The sequence below is a fragment of the Lucilia sericata genome, unplaced genomic scaffold, assembly GCF_015586225.1.
Source record: "Lucilia sericata isolate MDLA Ls3-8-SP2 unplaced genomic scaffold, ASM1558622v1 Contig000045F_arrow, whole genome shotgun sequence".
Taxonomy (NCBI): Eukaryota; Metazoa; Arthropoda; class Insecta; order Diptera; family Calliphoridae; genus Lucilia; species Lucilia sericata.
In genome coordinates, this window is record NW_023994083.1 from 587526 (window position 1) to 610512 (window position 22987).

The window sequence follows — 22987 nt, forward strand, 5'->3', positions numbered from 1 at the left end:
TCTATGTATGTATTTTGTAAATGGCTGTGAGTATATTTAATAGAACGAATAATGAAAAAATGCACATTTTATTTGGACTTTTTCAATTTTTATTTTATCCATTATAAGATTTTGGTATACTTTCAATGATAAGTTATTTATAGGATTTTAAAGGGGAAAATAAAATTGAAATAAAAATATTTTTAAAGAAATGAAGACCGTTTCGACACAATCTGCAACCATTACGTTATAAATCTTGTAAGATGTGTATTTTTTAATCAAGTAACCAGTTGAATTTCAAACTTAATAATATATAAGAATTGTATCATTATAATCATGACGAATAAAATTATTTATTTATTCTTCCAACCATTAAACATCTTCTAAAATCTATCAAACTTTCATAAAAAATTTGAGGTGCAAAAAGTGCCTTGGATGTAACACATTTTGTTTATTAGTATCTGAAACTAAGAAGCATTGCGAATTTGAAATGGTCTCAAAATCATTAGAACTTTCACCATTTAAAAAAATTCAATTCTATAGAAATTAATTTATCGGAAAATTAAGTTATATACTTTGATTATAAAGTACAAAGTACAATTGAAAAAATGAGGATATAAATATATGAAGGTGAGTCCATATAAGGACCTCTTCATAAATTGATTTTAACGCCCATAATTGGCTTCAAAATAACAGCATTGCAATGAAATTCGACATAGCGTGTTTTATTGAAACCAAATCATTGTCAAATTTACTATGATCGGTTCATAATTAACTATATCTCCAATGCTCAATGACGTTCTTACTACTATTAATATACGATAATAAAATTTATAATAAATCGAATGAATTAGCAAATTCTGGTAAAAGATAACAAAAAGATCAATTCATTAGTATAGGATCGAAATTCACTTGAAATTTATGTCACATTATTCGATGGTGGCTATATAAGATTCGGCACAGCCGTATATAGCAATCTTACTTGTTATTTATAATCGTTTCCTCCTTTAAAAGGACTTTAAGGTTTGAAGGGAAGAGTAAATATAATTATTAGACTTAACGCGATATTAAGTATCGGAGATATGATAAAAATTCCGATAAAAACTAAAAAGATATAAAACGAATTTTAACTTGCTTTCGGAACTTTTTTGGCAGCAGCGAAAAAGTAGGATTCTGTTTCTTAATATTTGAATGGCCTTTTTGAATAAGGGAAGTAATATTGTAAATTTCAAAAAAAAAAAAAAAAATCAAAAAGTCATAACCCTACACACATTGTATATACATACATATTTTTGTAAAGATTTTAAGTTATAGTTTTTTCTTATAATTGAAAATGAAATACAAAGCTGTTATCTTGGTATTGGAATGGTAAATACTTGGCATTTACATTATAAGTATAATTTGCATTCTCCTTTTGTATATTTTAATAAAAGCTTTTTCATTAAATTGATAATTAAATAAAATAATATGATCCTCTTATTGTACTAAATTCATAATTTTCCTTCTCCTTCTTGAAGTACTTGAGCAAGTAGTATTCCAAAGATGCAATTTCAAATAGAAGATTTATGATGAACGATGGGTACGCTTCAGTTACTGAATGCGAATGAAAGAAAAAACAAACATCAACTTTTGTTAAAATTGCTCTTCTTAAATCTCAACTCAATACGAATGAAACCCAAATAATACTTAAATAAAACAACGCATCAGCTGCTATTTCCACAGTTTGGATTTTTAGCGTGTTTTTTATTTTTATTTGTTTCCATTTGTGTGTTGCACGGCTGTTTATCATTAGTTTCCGGTGGGCTTGTTGTTTCCATTCATTATTTTATATAATGAAAAAAGAAAAAAAATTAATTAGCGAACAAAATTTTTGTTAATTAGCAAAACTTATCAACATCTCAAGCTTAACAAGAAGACAGCGAGTATACAAGACAAGTTAAAAAATAAAAGAAATACAAAAACAACTATGAAAAACGCATAACTGTTTTTGTTTGTTTTCTTTTTTAAGAACTTCAGCACATTGAAGAAATTTTCCTCATTTCAGTTAAATGTATCCAAATACTCTATCCCCATCCTTTGACTTTCTACACTATTCCTCTCCTGGAAGTCGTATTTTTTTGGTTTGAACTTTCTCTGATACAAAGTATTTGTATAATAAAACTATGTTCACATTGTTTGTTGTTTTGTTGAGATTTTTTGTTTTGGCAAGTTTGGCTTGAGTCCAGTTTCCTTTGCTGCATATTTCATGAGTCCTTATCCCCACTTCTCACCTCCATTTCGTGCCTGGAGTTTAACTAACGTGTTTTTATATTTGTTAACATAATGCTAACAATTTTACTGTTTCTCACAGCAAGTGTTTTTTCCATAGGCATCATCATGTTTTCTTTGTTAAATTTATTGTAGCGCATAATTTCTCATCACAGATTTATATATTTTATTTTTTAAGTAATAAATAAGCTGTTTAAGTATTTTGTGTAAAAATTTCTTCCTTTCGGGTTATAAATGTCCACGCAACAACGTTGGCGCCACATAACAAGTAACTTTTTTTGAACACAAAATATAGGAAAGATTGACATGAATATTTTATATTTGAAAAAAACATATTAGTTATATGTGGTTAGCTTTTCATCATCATAATATTTTTGATTTTACTATTCAATATTCAAACTGAAGTATGCGTACATACATATGTATGTATGCATTTTGTTATATGTACATATATAGATAATATTGTTATTTTATTCCATTGATGAGACTAAATACCAAAATTTAAAAAATGTTTATAAACATTCTTATTAGATTCCATTATTTCACAGCAACATGTTGCACAATCCACAAATTCATTCCGCTTATCTACTCTTTATTTACAAATGACTTTTTTCGTTGGTCTCTTTCTCTCTCTCGCTCACAAACAAATAAACAAATTTAATTCTCCCAATTAGAGAACTTTCTTTTATGCGTTATTTTTAAAAACAGGGAACTAATATGTAAAAGTTTCCGTATATCAGCAGTCAGTAGGTTTTCAGAATTTGAGGATGTAATATAATTTTTGATGCGAGTAACTTGTATCTTAATCATAAAAGTGCTTAAAAGTACATTAATGTATATTAATTGCTTGCTATATTTAATTGCGAAATTAATTTTTAGCATTTATCAAATAAAATTAACAAATACATGTATTTTATCTCTACTATGTCGTATGTACATTACTACTTTACATATACATTTGTATGTATGTACATATGTATTTTACAATTGGCACTCAAACAATTTGCGCGTTAAATGGCATTAAAAATATTTCAGAGTTTTTATTACAACATATAGTATAAATAGTATGGTTATGCCCCTTATGTACATATAAACGTATGAGTGTTTGTTTGGAAGTATATAAACGATTTATAATAAATCATAGATAAACATTTACTACTCATGGCAATAAAGCATTCTACAAAATTCTTTGAAATAAAGACAAAACAAGCAGTAAACCAATACCGAAAATTGACATTTTTTCTGTCCCATTGCATCTGAAAATAAAAAATAAATATGTATTGAAATAACCAGCAAAAAAATTTACCAAAAATATCAATCCGTAGTTGGTAATATGATTTCAATTTTGTTGGACGATAGGAAATTTTTTAACATTGTTTAAGCATTCGGAATACTTTACTTACTTTCCATCCTGTTGAACCCATGTCAATTGCGAAAGGCTAATATGGAGTTGATTTGCAAGTGCATCAATTTCATCTTTTACAGTGTTGTTAACTAATTTGTTTCTACTTAATATACGAATAATAGACATGCTAGACGCAAAGTCAGAGTAACCACAGACGACAGAATAACCTCTCATGCTTCCCAAATATTTAAATTTTACAGTCATATTTACAATTCCATCGGAATATAATAAATTAAAATTGCCGTTTTTAACTTCACTCCAAGGAAATACTAAAGATTCTTTTGTTGGCAGCCAACCATTATTAACGTTATTTATATAGTCCAGTTGTAACGTATACGTGCCGTTAACCTCTGATTCTGGAGCTATGACTTCTAAACACGCCGGCACATCACTACTGGGTAAACGGCCTATTTCATACCAAACTCCCGCCACCTCAAAATAAACACTGGCAATCAATTATTGCATAATGTATCATTCATTTCTCAACATACCTGACTGCCTACGACCGGTACGGCAATGCCATTTTCAGAACAACTCCAAAATGCAGAATCGACTATTGTAAATACAGTTATCAACAAAGGAGTACCGATTAGGAAGTGTGATATAATTTTAAAAACCATACTTTTGCTTAATGTTTTCACATGTACTACGTCCGTATCAGACCAACTTATTATTATTACTGAACGCTGTTGTTTTCTGTAGTTAAATGAAAACGTTATTAGTTACTTAGGTTCCAAAAAAATTCTTATCAGTTTCAGTTAAAGCGAAATCATTTTATAAAAAATAATAACATGTAGTATATAAGTGAGGAACTGCTGAATGACTCAGATTGCACTAGGAAAAAACTTATTATAAACAAATTTTGAATTTGTTTATGTTGTATGTAATACAAATGTAAGTATTGCATAGTAAATATGGATGATGGGGTATATTGATTTTTACAAAAAAAAAAAAAAAAAAAAAAATATATATATATATGTATATTCTGGGTACTTATTAAAATATTAAATTAGTATTATGAAAAAGATCGGCAAAAACGATTTACAAAATAATAATTCTTTTAAAATCGGAAATTGACCAAAGCACTCCATTTTAATATTGATTACATATGATATTAAATTCAGCTTAAAACTACTAAATCAGTAAATCGTTATAGCAAAGGATATTACTGCATGAAACTTGTTTATAAATTTTCCTAAGCTTAATTCAACAATTAAAATATCATGTCGCACTTTTACGATTACTGTAACATATATATATGGGGAATTTCATGTCAAGTGACCCTATCGGTCAAGAACTGCTGGACTTAGAGGGGGTCAAAGTTTGACATTTTGGTCATACAGGGTTTTATTCAAACGAGTGTAACTTTTTACATTGGTCCTAGCAAAAATTGTCCAAAGGAGTGCAGTTAGCTATTTCTTCAATCTTTCTAAAAAAATTGTAATTTAAAAAAAATTTGGTGCAAATTTCATACAAATCGGAAGACATCGATTTTTAAAGTTGTGTCAATTGACACGACATTCCCCATATATGTATATAGCGGTTACTGGCTTTGTTTTTGTCTTTTTGATTAGGTTAGTCTAATCGTTTATATTTGTAGCCTTTTTATACTCTAAACCACTATAGTGGGGAGGGTGTTATGCGTTTGTGCTGATCTTTGTAACACCCACAAAAAATTGTCCTAAGCCCACCTTAAAGTATACCAATCGGTTCAGAATCACATTCTCAGCTGAAATTTGGCACATACTCTTCTATTGTCCTATTGAAACTGGTTGAAATCGGTCCATAATTTCACCTAGTCACCATACAACCATATCCCCCGAATAAGACTTTTGAAGTCCTAATTATGTTAAATATTCTAGAATCTATTGAAACTCGTTGAAATCGGTCCATAATTTCACCTAGTCACCATACAACCATATCCCCCGAATAAGGCTTTTGAAGTCCTAATTATGTTAAATATTCTAGAATCTCTAAGTCTAAATGATACTGCCGATTTTCGTACTGATCGGGCTTTACAAAGTAGGGTAGAAGGGGGACCATACGCCACTTTTTTTTTTGAGGCGGCCTCAAATTAAAACCACAATACATATTCTTAATTTTTGTCTTGATTCAGATACTTAGATATGTTGGCTTTGGTTTTATCCCTTTCAATCTTTCCTAAGTCATCCTCATGCACATATTTTTTTAACTTCTCCGCACTGACCAAAAACGGCGATACCTCCCCATCCATGGGGTAAATACGCCAAGGAGATGGGGCAGATTTGTCATTAGTAAAATAAGCCAAAAAAATTAAAAAATAAAAACTTATTTTGCTGTTTTATATTTTAATTCACTAAACAAAGTATAATAAACTAGATATTTATTGTTTATTTCACATAAATTAACAAAAAAATTAAACAAATTATTACTGATTTTTTTCTATATTTTAACCAAATTTTGTTCTACATCAAAAGCATTACATATATATATTTTCACAGCCCTTTGAAAAACAATTAATTACGTCTGCCTCCCATCATATGTAAAGTTAATCTTTCAAACTTTCAGGGATGATAGATAATCGATAAACGCAAACAAAATTTGATAATGCGATAAAATCGATTACTCGGTTTTCAAGTAATTCGCTTTGGCAGATGTGCCCCTATGGCGAATGATCCCCCTTCTACCCTACCTTTCAGAAAATGAATTGAAGGTCGATAATTTACTTATAAACACTAGTATCACGATTAAATTCTGCATAAATAACTTTAATGTAAACATAAATTACTCTACAAAAATGTATTAGGATATACACATATTTATTATTTACATCATCCAGAAAATCACATTTTTGTGAACAAATTGTTAAAATATTTGGGAATTAAGGAAAAAACAACTTAAATGCTTTATTATAAAAATAATCCACATACTCACTGGTGTAGGGTATCATATCATATCCGACTATATATTCTTACTGGTTTAAATTGAAATTTCTGTTGGCTTGTACTGTTTTTTGATATTACTCAAGTTAAAATATTACCAACACAAGCCAATTGCATTTTTTATATTTGTTGTTATAGTTTTTTTTATACCCTACAGTGATATATTGTGCGTTTGTGTGGATCTATGTAACGCACAAAAATATTTTATATAAAGATATTGTTCTTCGGCACACGGACGAAGCCTATTGAAAATAGTTGAAATCGGTCCATTATATTGCCCCCATACAACCGGACCTCCCGATTTGGGCTTTTTATGCCATACGTTTTATATAAGCATAAATGACACTGTAGATTTTTGAAATGATCGGCCCTTATTTGACCCTAGACCCTTAAAAAATGTCTTAAATGTCCAATACTGATTTATAACCATTAGTACCGTACCATAGATCTTCTTTAAAGAGAGAGTCTATTGCACATTTCAGTGTATTTGTTCTCACGCAAACACACCGATATGCATATCTTATATAGTAGATATTTACTTGTATTTTGATAAAGTCTATGTACTCGTATGATGCCAACTACAACAGTAGTTTTAAAAAAACACGAGTCTATGATACCGTCATTATCGTTTAAACATTGCCCCTTTCTTATTTCATTATATTTACTTACAGTCAGGAAAGCCGAGTTAAGTTGACTTGACTATAATGATGCCAAGGACATTATTACAATACATCTTGCTAAACAGAGGAATGAAAAAAAAAACGATAAAAAGACAAAAACTGAAAAAAGGAAAATGAACAACAGGAAAGGAATGTTTGGCATAGTATTTAAACTAGCAACTAAAGTTCAAGATGCAACTGCAACAATGGCAGCTCATAAAAATTCCTTTACAGGATGTATGCATCCACAAACTTACACGTACAGACATCATTACACTGGATACGGCAGAATGACAGACATACATAAAATACAACATAACATTTATATAGTTGGATGTTTGTATGTGTAGGAATTTATATGTATGTATGAATATGTATTGACAAGTAGCAGAATATCAAAGAGCGCGAGTTCCTAACTTGGGCATCTGTGTGTTTGCTGTTGAAGATTGTGATGCTGCTGATGTTGATGTTGACGACAATAATATGGTCGGTTGTATATGTGAGTATCTGAATTAAAATATAGTATATTGCGAATTCTGGTAACATTGGCATCTTTAAGATTCTTTCCAAGTCGAGCGTAGTGAAGTGTATTGAAGTGTAAAACGGAAAACAAAAGAATCAACTTAAATTGATTTTCAGGAACAAAGTTAAACAATACGCAAAACTAAAACTAGAATTAAAAGAAGGCAAAAATAATGTGGAAAAGGACACCCACCCTTCAATGAAAATGACATTCTCGTATGCAGTCATGTTAGTGCAGCATGTTAAAGTTTAAAAAAAGAAGATGCCTTGACTTTAGGCAAGTGCAAGTTGATTGCAAATTATTCTCAATAAGCATACAAAACAGACAAAGCAAAAGCGAGGAAGCAACTAACCAACCAACTACTGTTCCTGTTATACATGCTTCATCGCAGAATGTTGTTTATACTCCAGAGACACACTTCATGCCTTTAAATACATACACATTTATTTTATACAAATGGTTGGATAGATGGAGGGATACAAGCTTTCATATACATAGATCCAAGGATGAGATGGTTATAATAGTGTTTTGTTGATGGTATTTTCCGCGTAAATTGTAGATTATATATATTTCTATAGGTACGAGAGTATTAACTCGTATATAAAAGCGCACTACTACTCGAATAAATTATTGTCCTTTGTTGATGCGCTGTTGGTATATTATTGTTTGTGTTTCTGTTATATTGTCACCTTGACAAAATTTAAGTATAAAATTTAATACATTTATTTTTTAGTTTTATTTCTATTGTGTAAAAATGAGAATAGTTGATACAGACCGTCAAGTGGGCAGACATACAGAGAAACATTTGAATGCAATAGTTGTTGTAAGCAGTAGACGTATAAAATATTCTTTTAGCAATAAAAAATTATGTTTGACTTCCGTTGCTCACAATATTATCAACATCAGAGTAGTCTGCTCATCAAAATTGCAATCAACGTCATTGTCATTATTATCATAATCGGAATCATCATCAACAGCACTATTGTTGTCATTGTCATTATCATTGCTTTCCGTAGCAGCAGACTTACGCACTACTTTCAAATAATGATTTACTAAATTGTACACAATTTTTTTTTTATAATTCGCTTCCATTATATGCTCAAGTGTTTTGACGGTGTCAATTTGCATTGAATAGAATTGCATGACAGTTAGGTACTTACGTCCAGAGCCAAGTGCATTGTGCATCATTATTTCTTTCTGTATGTATTTGTGAAGCACCTATTGGACGTTATACACAAAATTATTAATGTGACATTTATTTAGTATTTATATCGTACACTATAGTGGGGAAGGTATTATGTGTAAACAAAATATTGGTTTTACACCCACTGTACGTCTGGCTATCCATGTGCTTGTAAGCAAGCTTGATTTACAACTGAACCCCCAACTAACCCCAACTACAGCAATTTTGAAGGTAAATCCATGAAATTTTATAAACGTAATCTTTTTGGCCCAGGGACGATTTTGTTTGAATCGGTCCACTTTTCATTATATGATCGGCCATGATCGTTTTTCTTTTGTAATAATATTTAATTTAAAATTTAGTATTCAACGGAAATAAAAAATTATTGGTCCAATACATTAATTTAATTCTGATGCAGCATTACATAAATATGTATATACCCAGTAAACAATTTTTTCAGACATGTCTGATGTCAGAAATTTTCTGAAATAATTCTTATACTTTATCAGAATTTTTAACGAATTTCTAAATTTTCTTTTAGACATTTTACAGAATAATCGGCAAACTGTTTGTTAGACTTTTCTGCACATTTTCTGAAGTATTAAACGATTAACATCAGACTTGTCTGCATATTGTCGAAAGGGAATTTCAGTGTTACGACAATTATGAGACTAATCTGCACATTGGCGGAGGACAATTTGTATTTTTATTCCTATATTATTTTTTAGACATAAAGGAGAATAGTCTGTACATTTTCTGAAGTAAAATATAAAATGGCTTAAGAATTATATCCGATAAATCTGCACATAATCTGAAGAGAATTGTTTTTGTAACTTCGTCAGACAATTAAGCGAATAATATACATTTCCTTTAGATATTTAACAGAATAGTCTGCACATTTTCTGATATTTTTAGCTTGGTCATTTTGTTCCCATTTTCAGTGCTTTTGTAAGAAAACTTTTCGACAACTCTGCAGATTATCTGAAGGAAATTTTGTTTTGTTTTTAATAAAAATCATGCACAAACTTGTTTATATTTTGAAATTCGTCATCTGTACTTTAAAAGGGAATTTATGTTTCTTTTCTTTTATTTTCTCAGTTGGTCTTTGTAAATCAAGTAAACAACATCTGCATATGTGATAATTATTGTTTAAATTTCATTAAACTTTGTTAATATACAAAAATTAGCAAAAAATTACATAATTTTTTATGGTTTCATTTTATAATTTCAAATAGATGTATGTACCCTTAAGAAATCATGAATAATGGAAGCTTATAAATTATTATTAAAATTAATAAAATTAAACCATAATAAATTATATATATGAAAATAGTTTTCATCAGACGTTGATCAGAATAGTCAGCCCATTTTCTTATACTTGATCAGACTTTTGTACGAACTGTCGGACATTTCATCAGACATTCATCCGACATCTATCAGACTTTCTTATACTTGATCAGACTTTTGTACGAACTGTCGGAAATTTTATCAGACATTTATTAGACATCTATCAGACTTTCTTATATTTGATAAGACTTTCGTACGAGATGTCGAAAGAATGTCAGACATGGTATCAGACATTTGTCCGACTTCAATAAGATTTGTCGAAAATTCCTACAGAATTTCCCCAGGAAGTTACATCAGATTTCGTACCGAATTCTGACCGACAACTCTGCACATTTTTCCGAATTTCCTCAGACAAAGAGTTCCGAATTCCGAGCAACCTTTGATACGATTTTCGTAACGAATTCTGACGGAATTCGGATACGAAATCGGCAACTTGTGCAGACTGTCGGTACGAATTCGTTACGAATTCGGCAAAAATTGTTTAGTGGGTAAACACACATGTATATGTGTATTGGTGTAGTAGTTCAGAAGTAGATATCATAAAAAGCAGATGTTGCCAACCATAATTTTTATTATACATGTTGCCAGACAAAGTTTGTATAACAGATTATAACAATCATATTAAGTTTTTATGCAAACGGATGAGTCAGTCGTAAGGTGGTGGTTGTGACATTTTAGTTTAATGTTATTTTCAATATTATTTATACGTCCTGCATACCAACTGCGTACACACACATTGAAACACACAAAAGGAACTTCTCATCACGTACAGTGTATTTTTAAATGTTTGCTATTGTTTCCATGTGTTATTATTGGGATTTTATAGCACTTCATTTTGGTAAATCATTGTTGAAAAATCGCGCTTACGACCATAATAAAAATACTACAGTAAAACCGACAGTAATACACGAAGACGGACATGCCAACATGTAGAAATTGTACAACAAGTTTAAAAACTCCAAAAAGTATGTATTCATTTAAAGATTTCCAAGTTAATATTGTAAAGCTCATCACTACAACAGGAGTAAGAACAATAACGACAGAAGCAAAAGCAACATCAACAGGATCAAAAACAACAACGGGTGTTGGGAGCATGTGTACGCATGTGTCTGTGTGCTTACACATGTTTGTTTTGTGTGTTGATGTGTGGCAGAAGTGTAAAGCTGTCTTAAAATCTACTCATTAAGCTGATTATATTGTTATCCTTTTTATTATTATGCATTCATTGTTTTAAGTGTGTAAGTGATGTGATATCAACTTTAAAGCTCTCAAACACATAATATATTTACCTCACACATTTACGAAAGTGTGGATTTGTTGTTGGTTGACAATACCAATATTTGCATTAAGGATAATTTTGTTGTTATTGCTGTTGAGCACTTTGACAGACTTTTCGTACGTGTTGCCAAAGAATTTCAACATTTTCCAAAGTTTAACAAAATAATGTCGAAATTTGTTTCCAGCTAGAATGGGAGTTTGAGTTTAGAACATTTTAGGTTTGTTTTTATTTTCTTTGTGAATGAAGATACTACTGCATATAATTATGCAAATTATATTTGTACAATGAAATCTTTTATTACGTACATTTATACAGAATAAAAAAAAATGCAAACTTCTGATGGTCAGAATTTAAATAGGTAATATCGAAGATAAATAAATATACATTCTACATATACATACAATGAGAAAAATAAAATTGTACATATTTCTGCAGATTCATAAAATGTTTGTGGTTTGTTTTGTTAGTTACATACAGTATCATATGGGCAATTCTATACCATTATTCGTGTTTTTTGTACGCCCAGAGTGTAGATTTTGCAAAAATCCGTAATTCTGTTCCGTTCATGAATACTATACATTAGGGTGGGTCGAAAAAAAAAGTTGAGTCAGTCACCCCCTACGATTAAAGATATGTTAATAACATTTTCAAAAATATAAAAAATATTTTTTTGCCACGCCTAGAAATACCGCCCTTTTTGTTTTTTATATATAACGTCGCCATTTTAAATATTTATGGCTTGACTGTAGCTATATTTCACTCTTAGAAAATTGTTTAATTCGACGTCATATTCTATGCGCGACTTCTGATATCTCGGATCCTTCCCCAAAATCGAAAATTGTGGCTATACTGGAATAAAGTACATTGAATTATTTGAACTATTAGCTTTTAAAATGCTCACTTTTATGCATAAACACCTATTTTACAGGTATTTAAAAATACCTGTATAGTTCTAACTACAAACAATTAATTTGCTAGGGATATGGTCGAAAACTATTTTTTCAAATTAATTTACAATACACAAATTTCATTCTGCCCTTATCTTAACACAAGGAATATAATTTTATTTGGCATTTAATTTTATTAATTAATAACAAAATCACGTAGGTACATAAAAACTAAACATTTTATTTTATAAAAATATTTCTTGTTTTTACCATACAATTACTTGCATGTCTCTTGCTTCTTTTTTAAACAATTTTCAAAAATGTTTATACTAATTTTTATAAAATGTAATAAATTTATTTAATGATAGATTAACTTTTCTTAAATAGTTATATATTTTTAAAGAAGTTCTTGAAATAAAAACTAATAAAAAAATAATAGTCGGGAATGGCCGACCATATGATACCAGCTATGAGTATATCTAAAACATGATTTCTTTTTTAATAAAGCATTTATATTGAAATTTGTCCATTACTTTTTAAGCAATTTATTGATGAAAAACAAATTTTCTGAAAGAGCCTATATATGGGAGCTAGGATCAATTATAGACCGATCCTATCAAAATTTGGTGGATGGATTTATGTTCATATAGGAGTTAGATATGCAGAATTTCATCATAATGGAAATGTTTAAGAGGGAAATAACGACAAGCCTGGAAAATTGCGACTTGTAGTTTGATTACAAGATTTAAATGGATGGACAGCCGGACGGACATAGCAAAACCACTATATTGCTGTATTGATATATAGTACATACATAGTTAACTTTCTGCTATTTTGAAAGGAAGTAGGATCTGAAATGGTTTGTAACTGAAAAAATAAAACGGATTTCTGTTATATATAATTCATTTAAAAAAAATTTCGACTGTTTTTCCTGGCAAATTAATTGTTTGTTATGGGAACGGTTGATAAATACTTGAACATTTTTAAATATCTATAAAATAGGTGTTTATGCATAAAAGTGAGCATTTTAAAAGCTAATAGTTCATATAATTCAATGTACTTTATTCCAGTATAGCCACAATTTTCGATTTTGGGGAATGATCCGAGATATCAGAAGTCACGCATGGAATATGACGTCGAATTAAAAAATTTTTTAAGAGTGAAATATAGCTACAGTCAAGCCATAAATATTGATATATCATATGTTACGATCGGACTTAAAATGGCGTCGTTATATATAAAAAACAAAAAGGGCGGTATTTCTAGGCGTGGCAAAAAAATATTTTTTATATTTTTGGAAATGTTATTAACATATCTTTAATCCTAGGGGGTGACAGACACAACTTTTTTTTTGTCCATAGAGACCGACCCACTCTACTATACATTCATATTTAAAAAAATTCATACCATCCGGATTCTTCTTTTACAAAATATGGAGTAAAATAAGGCGAAAAATAAGCGGTAATCTGTAAATTTTAACTATTTTTTTATGAAAAATTTTCTTTAAGCTTTCATTTCTAATGGTCCACAGTTTCCTGTACACATAGATTTTTTCATGTGTGAAAGTGACTGTTGCACGGTGTTATAAGATAGAATTTATTGCAAAAAAAAAAAAAAAAAAATCCACCAATTTAATTAGAATGCAATTTTGAAATATAACTTATTAAAAAATAAAAATTTACAATTATGGGATATACTTATGTACTTTCAACTGATTAGTAAAAAATTCCATATATGTATATATTTTAGAAAAATCCTTTGTTCAATTTTATTTCGCGTAAATTTAGTACGCATAAAAATTAATATAAAATTTAATAAACGATGTTATGGTAAATATTTTAAGGTAAATTTTAAGAATATAAAAAAATTTATTTTAATTATTAATTTAAAAAAAATATACATAGTTCCTAAAAATATCTAGATGGATGGAAATATTTTTCCTGATTGTGGCAACTCAAAATGGTGTACTTTGATAGTTGTGTCTACCTTGAAAAAAAAATTAGTGATCAACTGTTGAATTGACTTCACCTTATGAGTGCACCCTGTGAAAACCTATAAAATGGAACTTTTTGGTACTTCTTCGTTCTTCAAAAGGTACTTTTTTAATTATCTATAAAAAAAAGAAGATGCCTTGACTTTAGGCAAGTGCAAGTTGATTGCAAATTATTCTCAATAAGCATACAAAACAGACAAAGCAAAAGCGAGGAAGCAACTAACCAACCAACTACTGTTCCTGTTATACATGCTTCATCGCAGAATGTTGTTTATACTCCAGAGACACACTTCATGCCTTTAAATACATACACATTTATTTTATACAAATGGTTGGATAGATGGAGGGATACAAGCTTTCATATACATAGATCCAAGGATGAGATGGTTATAATAGTGTTTTGTTGATGGTATTTTCCGCGTAAATTGTAGATTATATATATTTCTATAGGTACGAGAGTATTAACTCGTATATAAAAGCGCACTACTACTCGAATAAATTATTGTCCTTTGTTGATGCGCTGTTGGTATATTATTGTTTGTGTTTCTGTTATATTGTCACCTTGACAAAATTTAAGTATAAAATTTAATACATTTATTTTTTAGTTTTATTTCTATTGTGTAAAAATGAGAATAGTTGATACAGACCGTCAAGTGGGCAGACATACAGAGAAACATTTGAATGCAATAGTTGTTGTAAGCAGTAGACGTATAAAATATTCTTTTAGCAATAAAAAATTATGTTTGACTTCCGTTGCTCACAATATTATCAACATCAGAGTAGTCTGCTCATCAAAATTGCAATCAACGTCATTGTCATTATTATCATAATCGGAATCATCATCAACAGCACTATTGTTGTCATTGTCATTATCATTGCTTTCCGTAGCAGCAGACTTACGCACTACTTTCAAATAATGATTTACTAAATTGTACACAATTTTTTTTTTATAATTCGCTTCCATTATATGCTCAAGTGTTTTGACGGTGTCAATTTGCATTGAATAGAATTGCATGACAGTTAGGTACTTACGTCCAGAGCCAAGTGCATTGTGCATCATTATTTCTTTCTGTATGTATTTGTGAAGCACCTATTGGACGTTATACACAAAATTATTAATGTGACATTTATTTAGTATTTATATCGTACACTATAGTGGGGAAGGTATTATGTGTAAACAAAATATTGGTTTTACACCCACTGTACGTCTGGCTATCCATGTGCTTGTAAGCAAGCTTGATTTACAACTGAACCCCCAACTAACCCCAACTACAGCAATTTTGAAGGTAAATCCATGAAATTTTATAAACGTAATCTTTTTGGCCCAGGGACGATTTTGTTTGAATCGGTCCACTTTTCATTATATGATCGGCCATGATCGTTTTTCTTTTGTAATAATATTTAATTTAAAATTTAGTATTCAACGGAAATAAAAAATTATTGGTCCAATACATTAATTTAATTCTGATGCAGCATTACATAAATATGTATATACCCAGTAAACAATTTTTTCAGACATGTCTGATGTCAGAAATTTTCTGAAATAATTCTTATACTTTATCAGAATTTTTAACGAATTTCTAAATTTTCTTTTAGACATTTTACAGAATAATCGGCAAACTGTTTGTTAGACTTTTCTGCACATTTTCTGAAGTATTAAACGATTAACATCAGACTTGTCTGCATATTGTCGAAAGGGAATTTCAGTGTTACGACAATTATGAGACTAATCTGCACATTGGCGGAGGACAATTTGTATTTTTATTCCTATATTATTTTTTAGACATAAAGGAGAATAGTCTGTACATTTTCTGAAGTAAAATATAAAATGGCTTAAGAATTATATCCGATAAATCTGCACATAATCTGAAGAGAATTGTTTTTGTAACTTCGTCAGACAATTAAGCGAATAATATACATTTCCTTTAGATATTTAACAGAATAGTCTGCACATTTTCTGATATTTTTAGCTTGGTCATTTTGTTCCCATTTTCAGTGCTTTTGTAAGAAAACTTTTCGACAACTCTGCAGATTATCTGAAGGAAATTTTGTTTTGTTTTTAATAAAAATCATGCACAAACTTGTTTATATTTTGAAATTCGTCATCTGTACTTTAAAAGGGAATTTATGTTTCTTTTCTTTTATTTTCTCAGTTGGTCTTTGTAAATCAAGTAAACAACATCTGCATATGTGATAATTATTGTTTAAATTTCATTAAACTTTGTTAATATACAAAAATTAGCAAAAAATTACATAATTTTTTATGGTTTCATTTTATAATTTCAAATAGATGTATGTACCCTTAAGAAATCATGAATAATGGAAGCTTATAAATTATTATTAAAATTAATAAAATTAAACCATAATAAATTATATATATGAAAATAGTTTTCATCAGACGTTGATCAGAATAGTCAGCCCATTTTCTTATACTTGATCAGACTTTTGTACGAACTGTCGGACATTTCATCAGACATTCATCCGACATCTATCAGACTTTCTTATACTTGATCAGACTTTTGTACGAACTGTCGGAAATTTTATCAGACATTTATTAGACATCTATCAGACTTTCTTATATTTGATAAGACTTTCGTACGAGATGTCGAAAGAATGTCAGACATGGTATCAGACATTTGTCCGACTTCAATAAGATTTGTCGAAAATTCCTACAGAATTTCCCCAGGAAGTTACATCAGATTTCGTACCGAATTCTGACCGACAACTCTGCACATTTTTCCGAATTTCCTCAGACAAAGAGTTCCGAATTCCGAGCAACCTTTGATACGATTTTCGTAACGAATTCTGACGGAATTCGGATACGAAATCGGCAACTTGTGCAGACTGTCGGTACGAATTCGTTACGAATTCGGCAAAAATTGTTTAGTGGGTAAACACACATGTATATGTGTATTGGTGTAGTAGTTCAGAAGTAGATATCATAAAAAGCAGATGTTGCCAACCATAATTTTTATTATACATGTTGCCAGACAAAGTTTGTATAACAGATTATAACAATCATATTAAGTTTTTATGCAAACGGATGAGTCAGTCGTAAGGTGGTGGTTGTGACATTTTAGTTTAATGTTATTTTCAATATTATTTATACGTCCTGCATACCAACTGCGTACACACACATTGAAACACACAAAAGGAACTTCTCATCACGTACAGTGTATTTTTAAATGTTTGCTATTGTTTCCATGTGTTATTATTGGGATTTTATAGCACTTCATTTTGGTAAATCATTGTTGAAAAATCGCGCTTACGACCATAATAAAAATACTACAGTAAAACCGACAGTAATACACGAAGACGGACATGCCAACATGTAGAAATTGTACAACAAGTTTAAAAACTCCAAAAAGTATGTATTCATTTAAAGATTTCCAAGTTAATATTGTAAAGCTCATCACTACAACAGGAGTAAGAACAATAACGACAGAAGCAAAAGCAACATCAACAGGATCAAAAACAACAACGGGTGTTGGGAGCATGTGTACGCATGTGTCTGTGTGCTTACACATGTTTGTTTTGTGTGTTGATGTGTGGCAGAAGTGTAAAGCTGTCTTAAAATCTACTCATTAAGCTGATTATATTGTTATCCTTTTTATTATTATGCATTCATTGTTTTAAGTGTGTAAGTGATGTGATATCAACTTTAAAGCTCTCAAACACATAATATATTTACCTCACACATTTACGAAAGTGTGGATTTGTTGTTGGTTGACAATACCAATATTTGCATTAAGGATAATTTTGTTGTTATTGCTGTTGAGCACTTTGACAGACTTTTCGTACGTGTTGCCAAAGAATTTCAACATTTTCCAAAGTTTAACAAAATAATGTCGAAATTTGTTTCCAGCTAGAATGGGAGTTTGAGTTTAGAACATTTTAGGTTTGTTTTTATTTTCTTTGTGAATGAAGATACTACTGCATATAATTATGCAAATTATATTTGTACAATGAAATCTTTTATTACGTACATTTATACAGAATAAAAAAAAATGCAAACTTCTGATGGTCAGAATTTAAATAGGTAATATCGAAGATAAATAAATATACATTCTACATATACATACAATGAGAAAAATAAAATTGTACATATTTCTGCAGATTCATAAAATGTTTGTGGTTTGTTTTGTTAGTTACATACAGTATCATATGGGCAATTCTATACCATTATTCGTGTTTTTTGTACGCCCAGAGTGTAGATTTTGCAAAAATCCGTAATTCTGTTCCGTTCATGAATACTATACATTAGGGTGGGTCGAAAAAAAAAGTTGAGTCAGTCACCCCCTACGATTAAAGATATGTTAATAACATTTTCAAAAATATAAAAAATATTTTTTTGCCACGCCTAGAAATACCGCCCTTTTTGTTTTTTATATATAACGTCGCCATTTTAAATATTTATGGCTTGACTGTAGCTATATTTCACTCTTAGAAAATTGTTTAATTCGACGTCATATTCTATGCGCGACTTCTGATATCTCGGATCCTTCCCCAAAATCGAAAATTGTGGCTATACTGGAATAAAGTACATTGAATTATTTGAACTATTAGCTTTTAAAATGCTCACTTTTATGCATAAACACCTATTTTACAGGTATTTAAAAATACCTGTATAGTTCTAACTACAAACAATTAATTTGCTAGGGATATGGTCGAAAACTATTTTTTCAAATTAATTTACAATACACAAATTTCATTCTGCCCTTATCTTAACACAAGGAATATAATTTTATTTGGCATTTAATTTTATTAATTAATAACAAAATCACGTAGGTACATAAAAACTAAACATTTTATTTTATAAAAATATTTCTTGTTTTTACCATACAATTACTTGCATGTCTCTTGCTTCTTTTTTAAACAATTTTCAAAAATGTTTATACTAATTTTTATAAAATGTAATAAATTTATTTAATGATAGATTAACTTTTCTTAAATAGTTATATATTTTTAAAGAAGTTCTTGAAATAAAAACTAATAAAAAAATAATAGTCGGGAATGGCCGACCATATGATACCAGCTATGAGTATATCTAAAACATGATTTCTTTTTTAATAAAGCATTTATATTGAAATTTGTCCATTACTTTTTAAGCAATTTATTGATGAAAAACAAATTTTCTGAAAGAGCCTATATATGGGAGCTAGGATCAATTATAGACCGATCCTATCAAAATTTGGTGGATGGATTTATGTTCATATAGGAGTTAGATATGCAGAATTTCATCATAATGGAAATGTTTAAGAGGGAAATAACGACAAGCCTGGAAAATTGCGACTTGTAGTTTGATTACAAGATTTAAATGGATGGACAGCCGGACGGACATAGCAAAACCACTATATTGCTGTATTGATATATAGTACATACATAGTTAACTTTCTGCTATTTTGAAAGGAAGTAGGATCTGAAATGGTTTGTAACTGAAAAAATAAAACGGATTTCTGTTATATATAATTCATTTAAAAAAAATTTCGACTGTTTTTCCTGGCAAATTAATTGTTTGTTATGGGAACGGTTGATAAATACTTGAACATTTTTAAATATCTATAAAATAGGTGTTTATGCATAAAAGTGAGCATTTTAAAAGCTAATAGTTCATATAATTCAATGTACTTTATTCCAGTATAGCCACAATTTTCGATTTTGGGGAATGATCCGAGATATCAGAAGTCACGCATGGAATATGACGTCGAATTAAAAAATTTTTTAAGAGTGAAATATAGCTACAGTCAAGCCATAAATATTGATATATCATATGTTACGATCGGACTTAAAATGGCGTCGTTATATATAAAAAACAAAAAGGGCGGTATTTCTAGGCGTGGCAAAAAAATATTTTTTATATTTTTGGAAATGTTATTAACATATCTTTAATCCTAGGGGGTGACAGACACAACTTTTTTTTTGTCCATAGAGACCGACCCACTCTACTATACATTCATATTTAAAAAAATTCATACCATCCGGATTCTTCTTTTACAAAATATGGAGTAAAATAAGGCGAAAAATAAGCGGTAATCTGTAAATTTTAACTATTTTTTTATGAAAAATTTTCTTTAAGCTTTCATTTCTAATGGTCCACAGTTTCCTGTACACATAGATTTTTTCATGTGTGAAAGTGACTGTTGCACGGTGTTATAAGATAGAATTTATTGCAAAAAAAAAAAAAAAAAATCCACCAATTTAATTAGAATGCAATTTTGAAATATAACTTATTAAAAAATAAAAATTTACAATTATGGGATATACTTATGTACTTTCAACTGATTAGTAAAAAATTCCATATATGTATATATTTTAGAAAAATCCTTTGTTCAATTTTATTTCGCGTAAATTTAGTACGCATAAAAATTAATATAAAATTTAATAAACGATGTTATGGTAAATATTTTAAGGTAAATTTTAAGAATATAAAAAAATTTATTTTAATTATTAATTTAAAAAAAATATACATAGTTCCTAAAAATATCTAGATGGATGGAAATATTTTTCCTGATTGTGGCAACTCAAAATGGTGTACTTTGATAGTTGTGTCTACCTTGAAAAAAAAATTAGTGATCAACTGTTGAATTGACTTCACCTTATGAGTGCACCCTGTGAAAACCTATAAAATGGAACTTTTTGGTACTTCTTCGTTCTTCAAAAGGTACTTTTTTAATTATCTATAATATTGAACCTTGAAACATGAGTGGAGTATATAAAACCTTTAAAAAGGGACATTTTGGTATTTTTCGTTCTTCAATTGATACTTTTTGAATCTTATTTAAATTAAAGCTAGAAACATTGAATTAAACACGCAGCGCCCTGATTGAATAATATGGGTATATCTACCATGGTGAAGGTTATATTAAATCCGGCACAGTCGAATATAAAACTCTTACTTTTTTATTAATATAATTTTAATTTTCATTAGTCCATACAGACAGATTTTTCGTTGTTGTTCTGGAAGTACGAGTTTGCAACCAGTGTCATACCACTATTCATTACTTATTATAAAAATAATTTTGAACAAAAATATTTGTCTACTCCCTATTCTTATCTCTACTCCTCAACCATAATATTTATTATACATACATACATATATTTTGTTTTGTTCTTTGTTTATTTGTTGTCAACTATATTATGGTAATTAGATTTTCATTCCTTTTTTGTTTTGTTTGGCCAGACACAGTTTTTAATGTATTTTTGTTCTTACTCATAACAGGGACAGAAATGAAAAAAGGATTTTTTATTAGACTTTTATTCAAATGATAGTGAAAAATGGGGGGTTTTAATAATGACAATAACAACAATTGTATAAGAGAAATAAGGAAAAGCTGTTGGAAAGTGTTAAAAAAATATTACGACAGATATTTATTAAATAAAGTATCTCGTGTTTGGGCAAATATTAGTACATGGTATTGTGTATATTTAAAATTTTGAAGTTGTCTAAAACATTTTGGGTATGTAGAAGATACAATGCGATTGAAGTAAAGTTTTTGAATCCAACTTATGAGCGTCACATGTACTCAAGCACTGTTTCTCTGTTGTGTTGTTGTTTGTCTACAAGGGTTGTTTGCAACAATATGTTGCTTCCATCTTGTACATTTTTCTATCTTTTTTGAAATATAAAAATGTTAATATTGTCTTATAAAAATATAAAAACATAACACTGCGGGTACACGGCATATTGTTCTTTTCGTACTTGAATTCGTACAAATATACGTATATTATTTGGATTCTGTCTAAGAATACTCTTCGTATTAGGAAATCAAAAGTTAAGAGCATAATAACGGTGCTTCTAAATAATGCTGATGATTATGAATAGTAAGATGATTATGGGAATAAACATATTAAGGGTTGTTTAAAAATTAGAAATATTTTTATGTAAGTATGTATATGTTTTTGTTTTCTTAACTACCACACAGTCAGAGTGAGTGTGCTGTTTCTTTTTTTGAAGTCTTTTAAAAATTAACTGCAGACGGTGTTAAATTTCTCGGTTATTTCCCCGAGCTCCCATCAAAAGACCTGTAACATAATTTTACGTATTTTTTCATATTATTATAGTTGTTGTTTCTATTTTTCATAACTACCTTTACATACATACATACTTACATATATGCAATAATAAGAAAAGGGATCTTTGGAAAGTGGTCTTTATTCAAATGACGTTTACAAGGGTGTGTGCCATTGTTTGGAGCATCGCAATTCTTTTGATTGTCTTTTGAATTTGTCTTAGGGAAACTGACAGGCAAGAGAACGGTCGGTTGGAATCATGGTTACAAAATTAATAAAATATTTAATAAGAAAATTAAATTTTCACCTTTTCATTAAATGAAAAACAGAAACAAAATACCCATTACATCAAAAAATAAAAATCAAGAATTATGATTTCTTTACTTTTTATGTCTATTAGTGTATACGTACATACATATACACTAACATAATCATCACTTATGTATGTTTCCTTTTTTAAGCTTTGAAAATCGTAACTCAGCAATGGTGATTTATGAGGGTTTACTATTTTTCAGAAAAAAGGAACACAAAAG

General features: G+C 29.4%; 1 protein-coding gene across 1 annotated transcript; it reads right to left on the reverse strand.

Moving 5' to 3' along the window:
- Window positions 1-2586: 2586 nt before the first annotated feature.
- Window positions 2587-4343, reverse strand: LOC119615063. The gene is made up of 3 exons (XM_037971145.1): window positions 4144-4343; window positions 3651-4084; window positions 2587-3503 (listed from the first exon to the last, which is right to left on the reverse strand). Exons 1-3 carry the CDS (start codon window positions 4270-4272, stop codon window positions 3425-3427), a joined length of 642 nt encoding a protein of 213 aa, XP_037827073.1. The 5' UTR covers window positions 4273-4343; the 3' UTR covers window positions 2587-3424.
- Between the last annotated feature and the right edge of the window lie 18644 nt (window positions 4344-22987).

Excerpts from the sequence above, each read along its gene's own strand:
- LOC119615063 (XM_037971145.1), bottom strand. The coding sequence starts at position 4,272 with ATGGTTTTTAAAATTATATCACACTTCCTAATCGGTACTCCTTTGTTG. Across the intron at positions 4,085-4,143 it reads TACCGGTCGTAGGCAGTCAG|GTGGCGGGAGTTTGGTATGA; the intron begins GTATGTTGAGAA and ends GTTTATTTTGAG. Across the intron at positions 3,504-3,650 it reads TGGGTTCAACAGGATGGAAA|ATGCAATGGGACAGAAAAAA; the intron begins GTAAGTAAAGTA and ends TTTTATTTTCAG.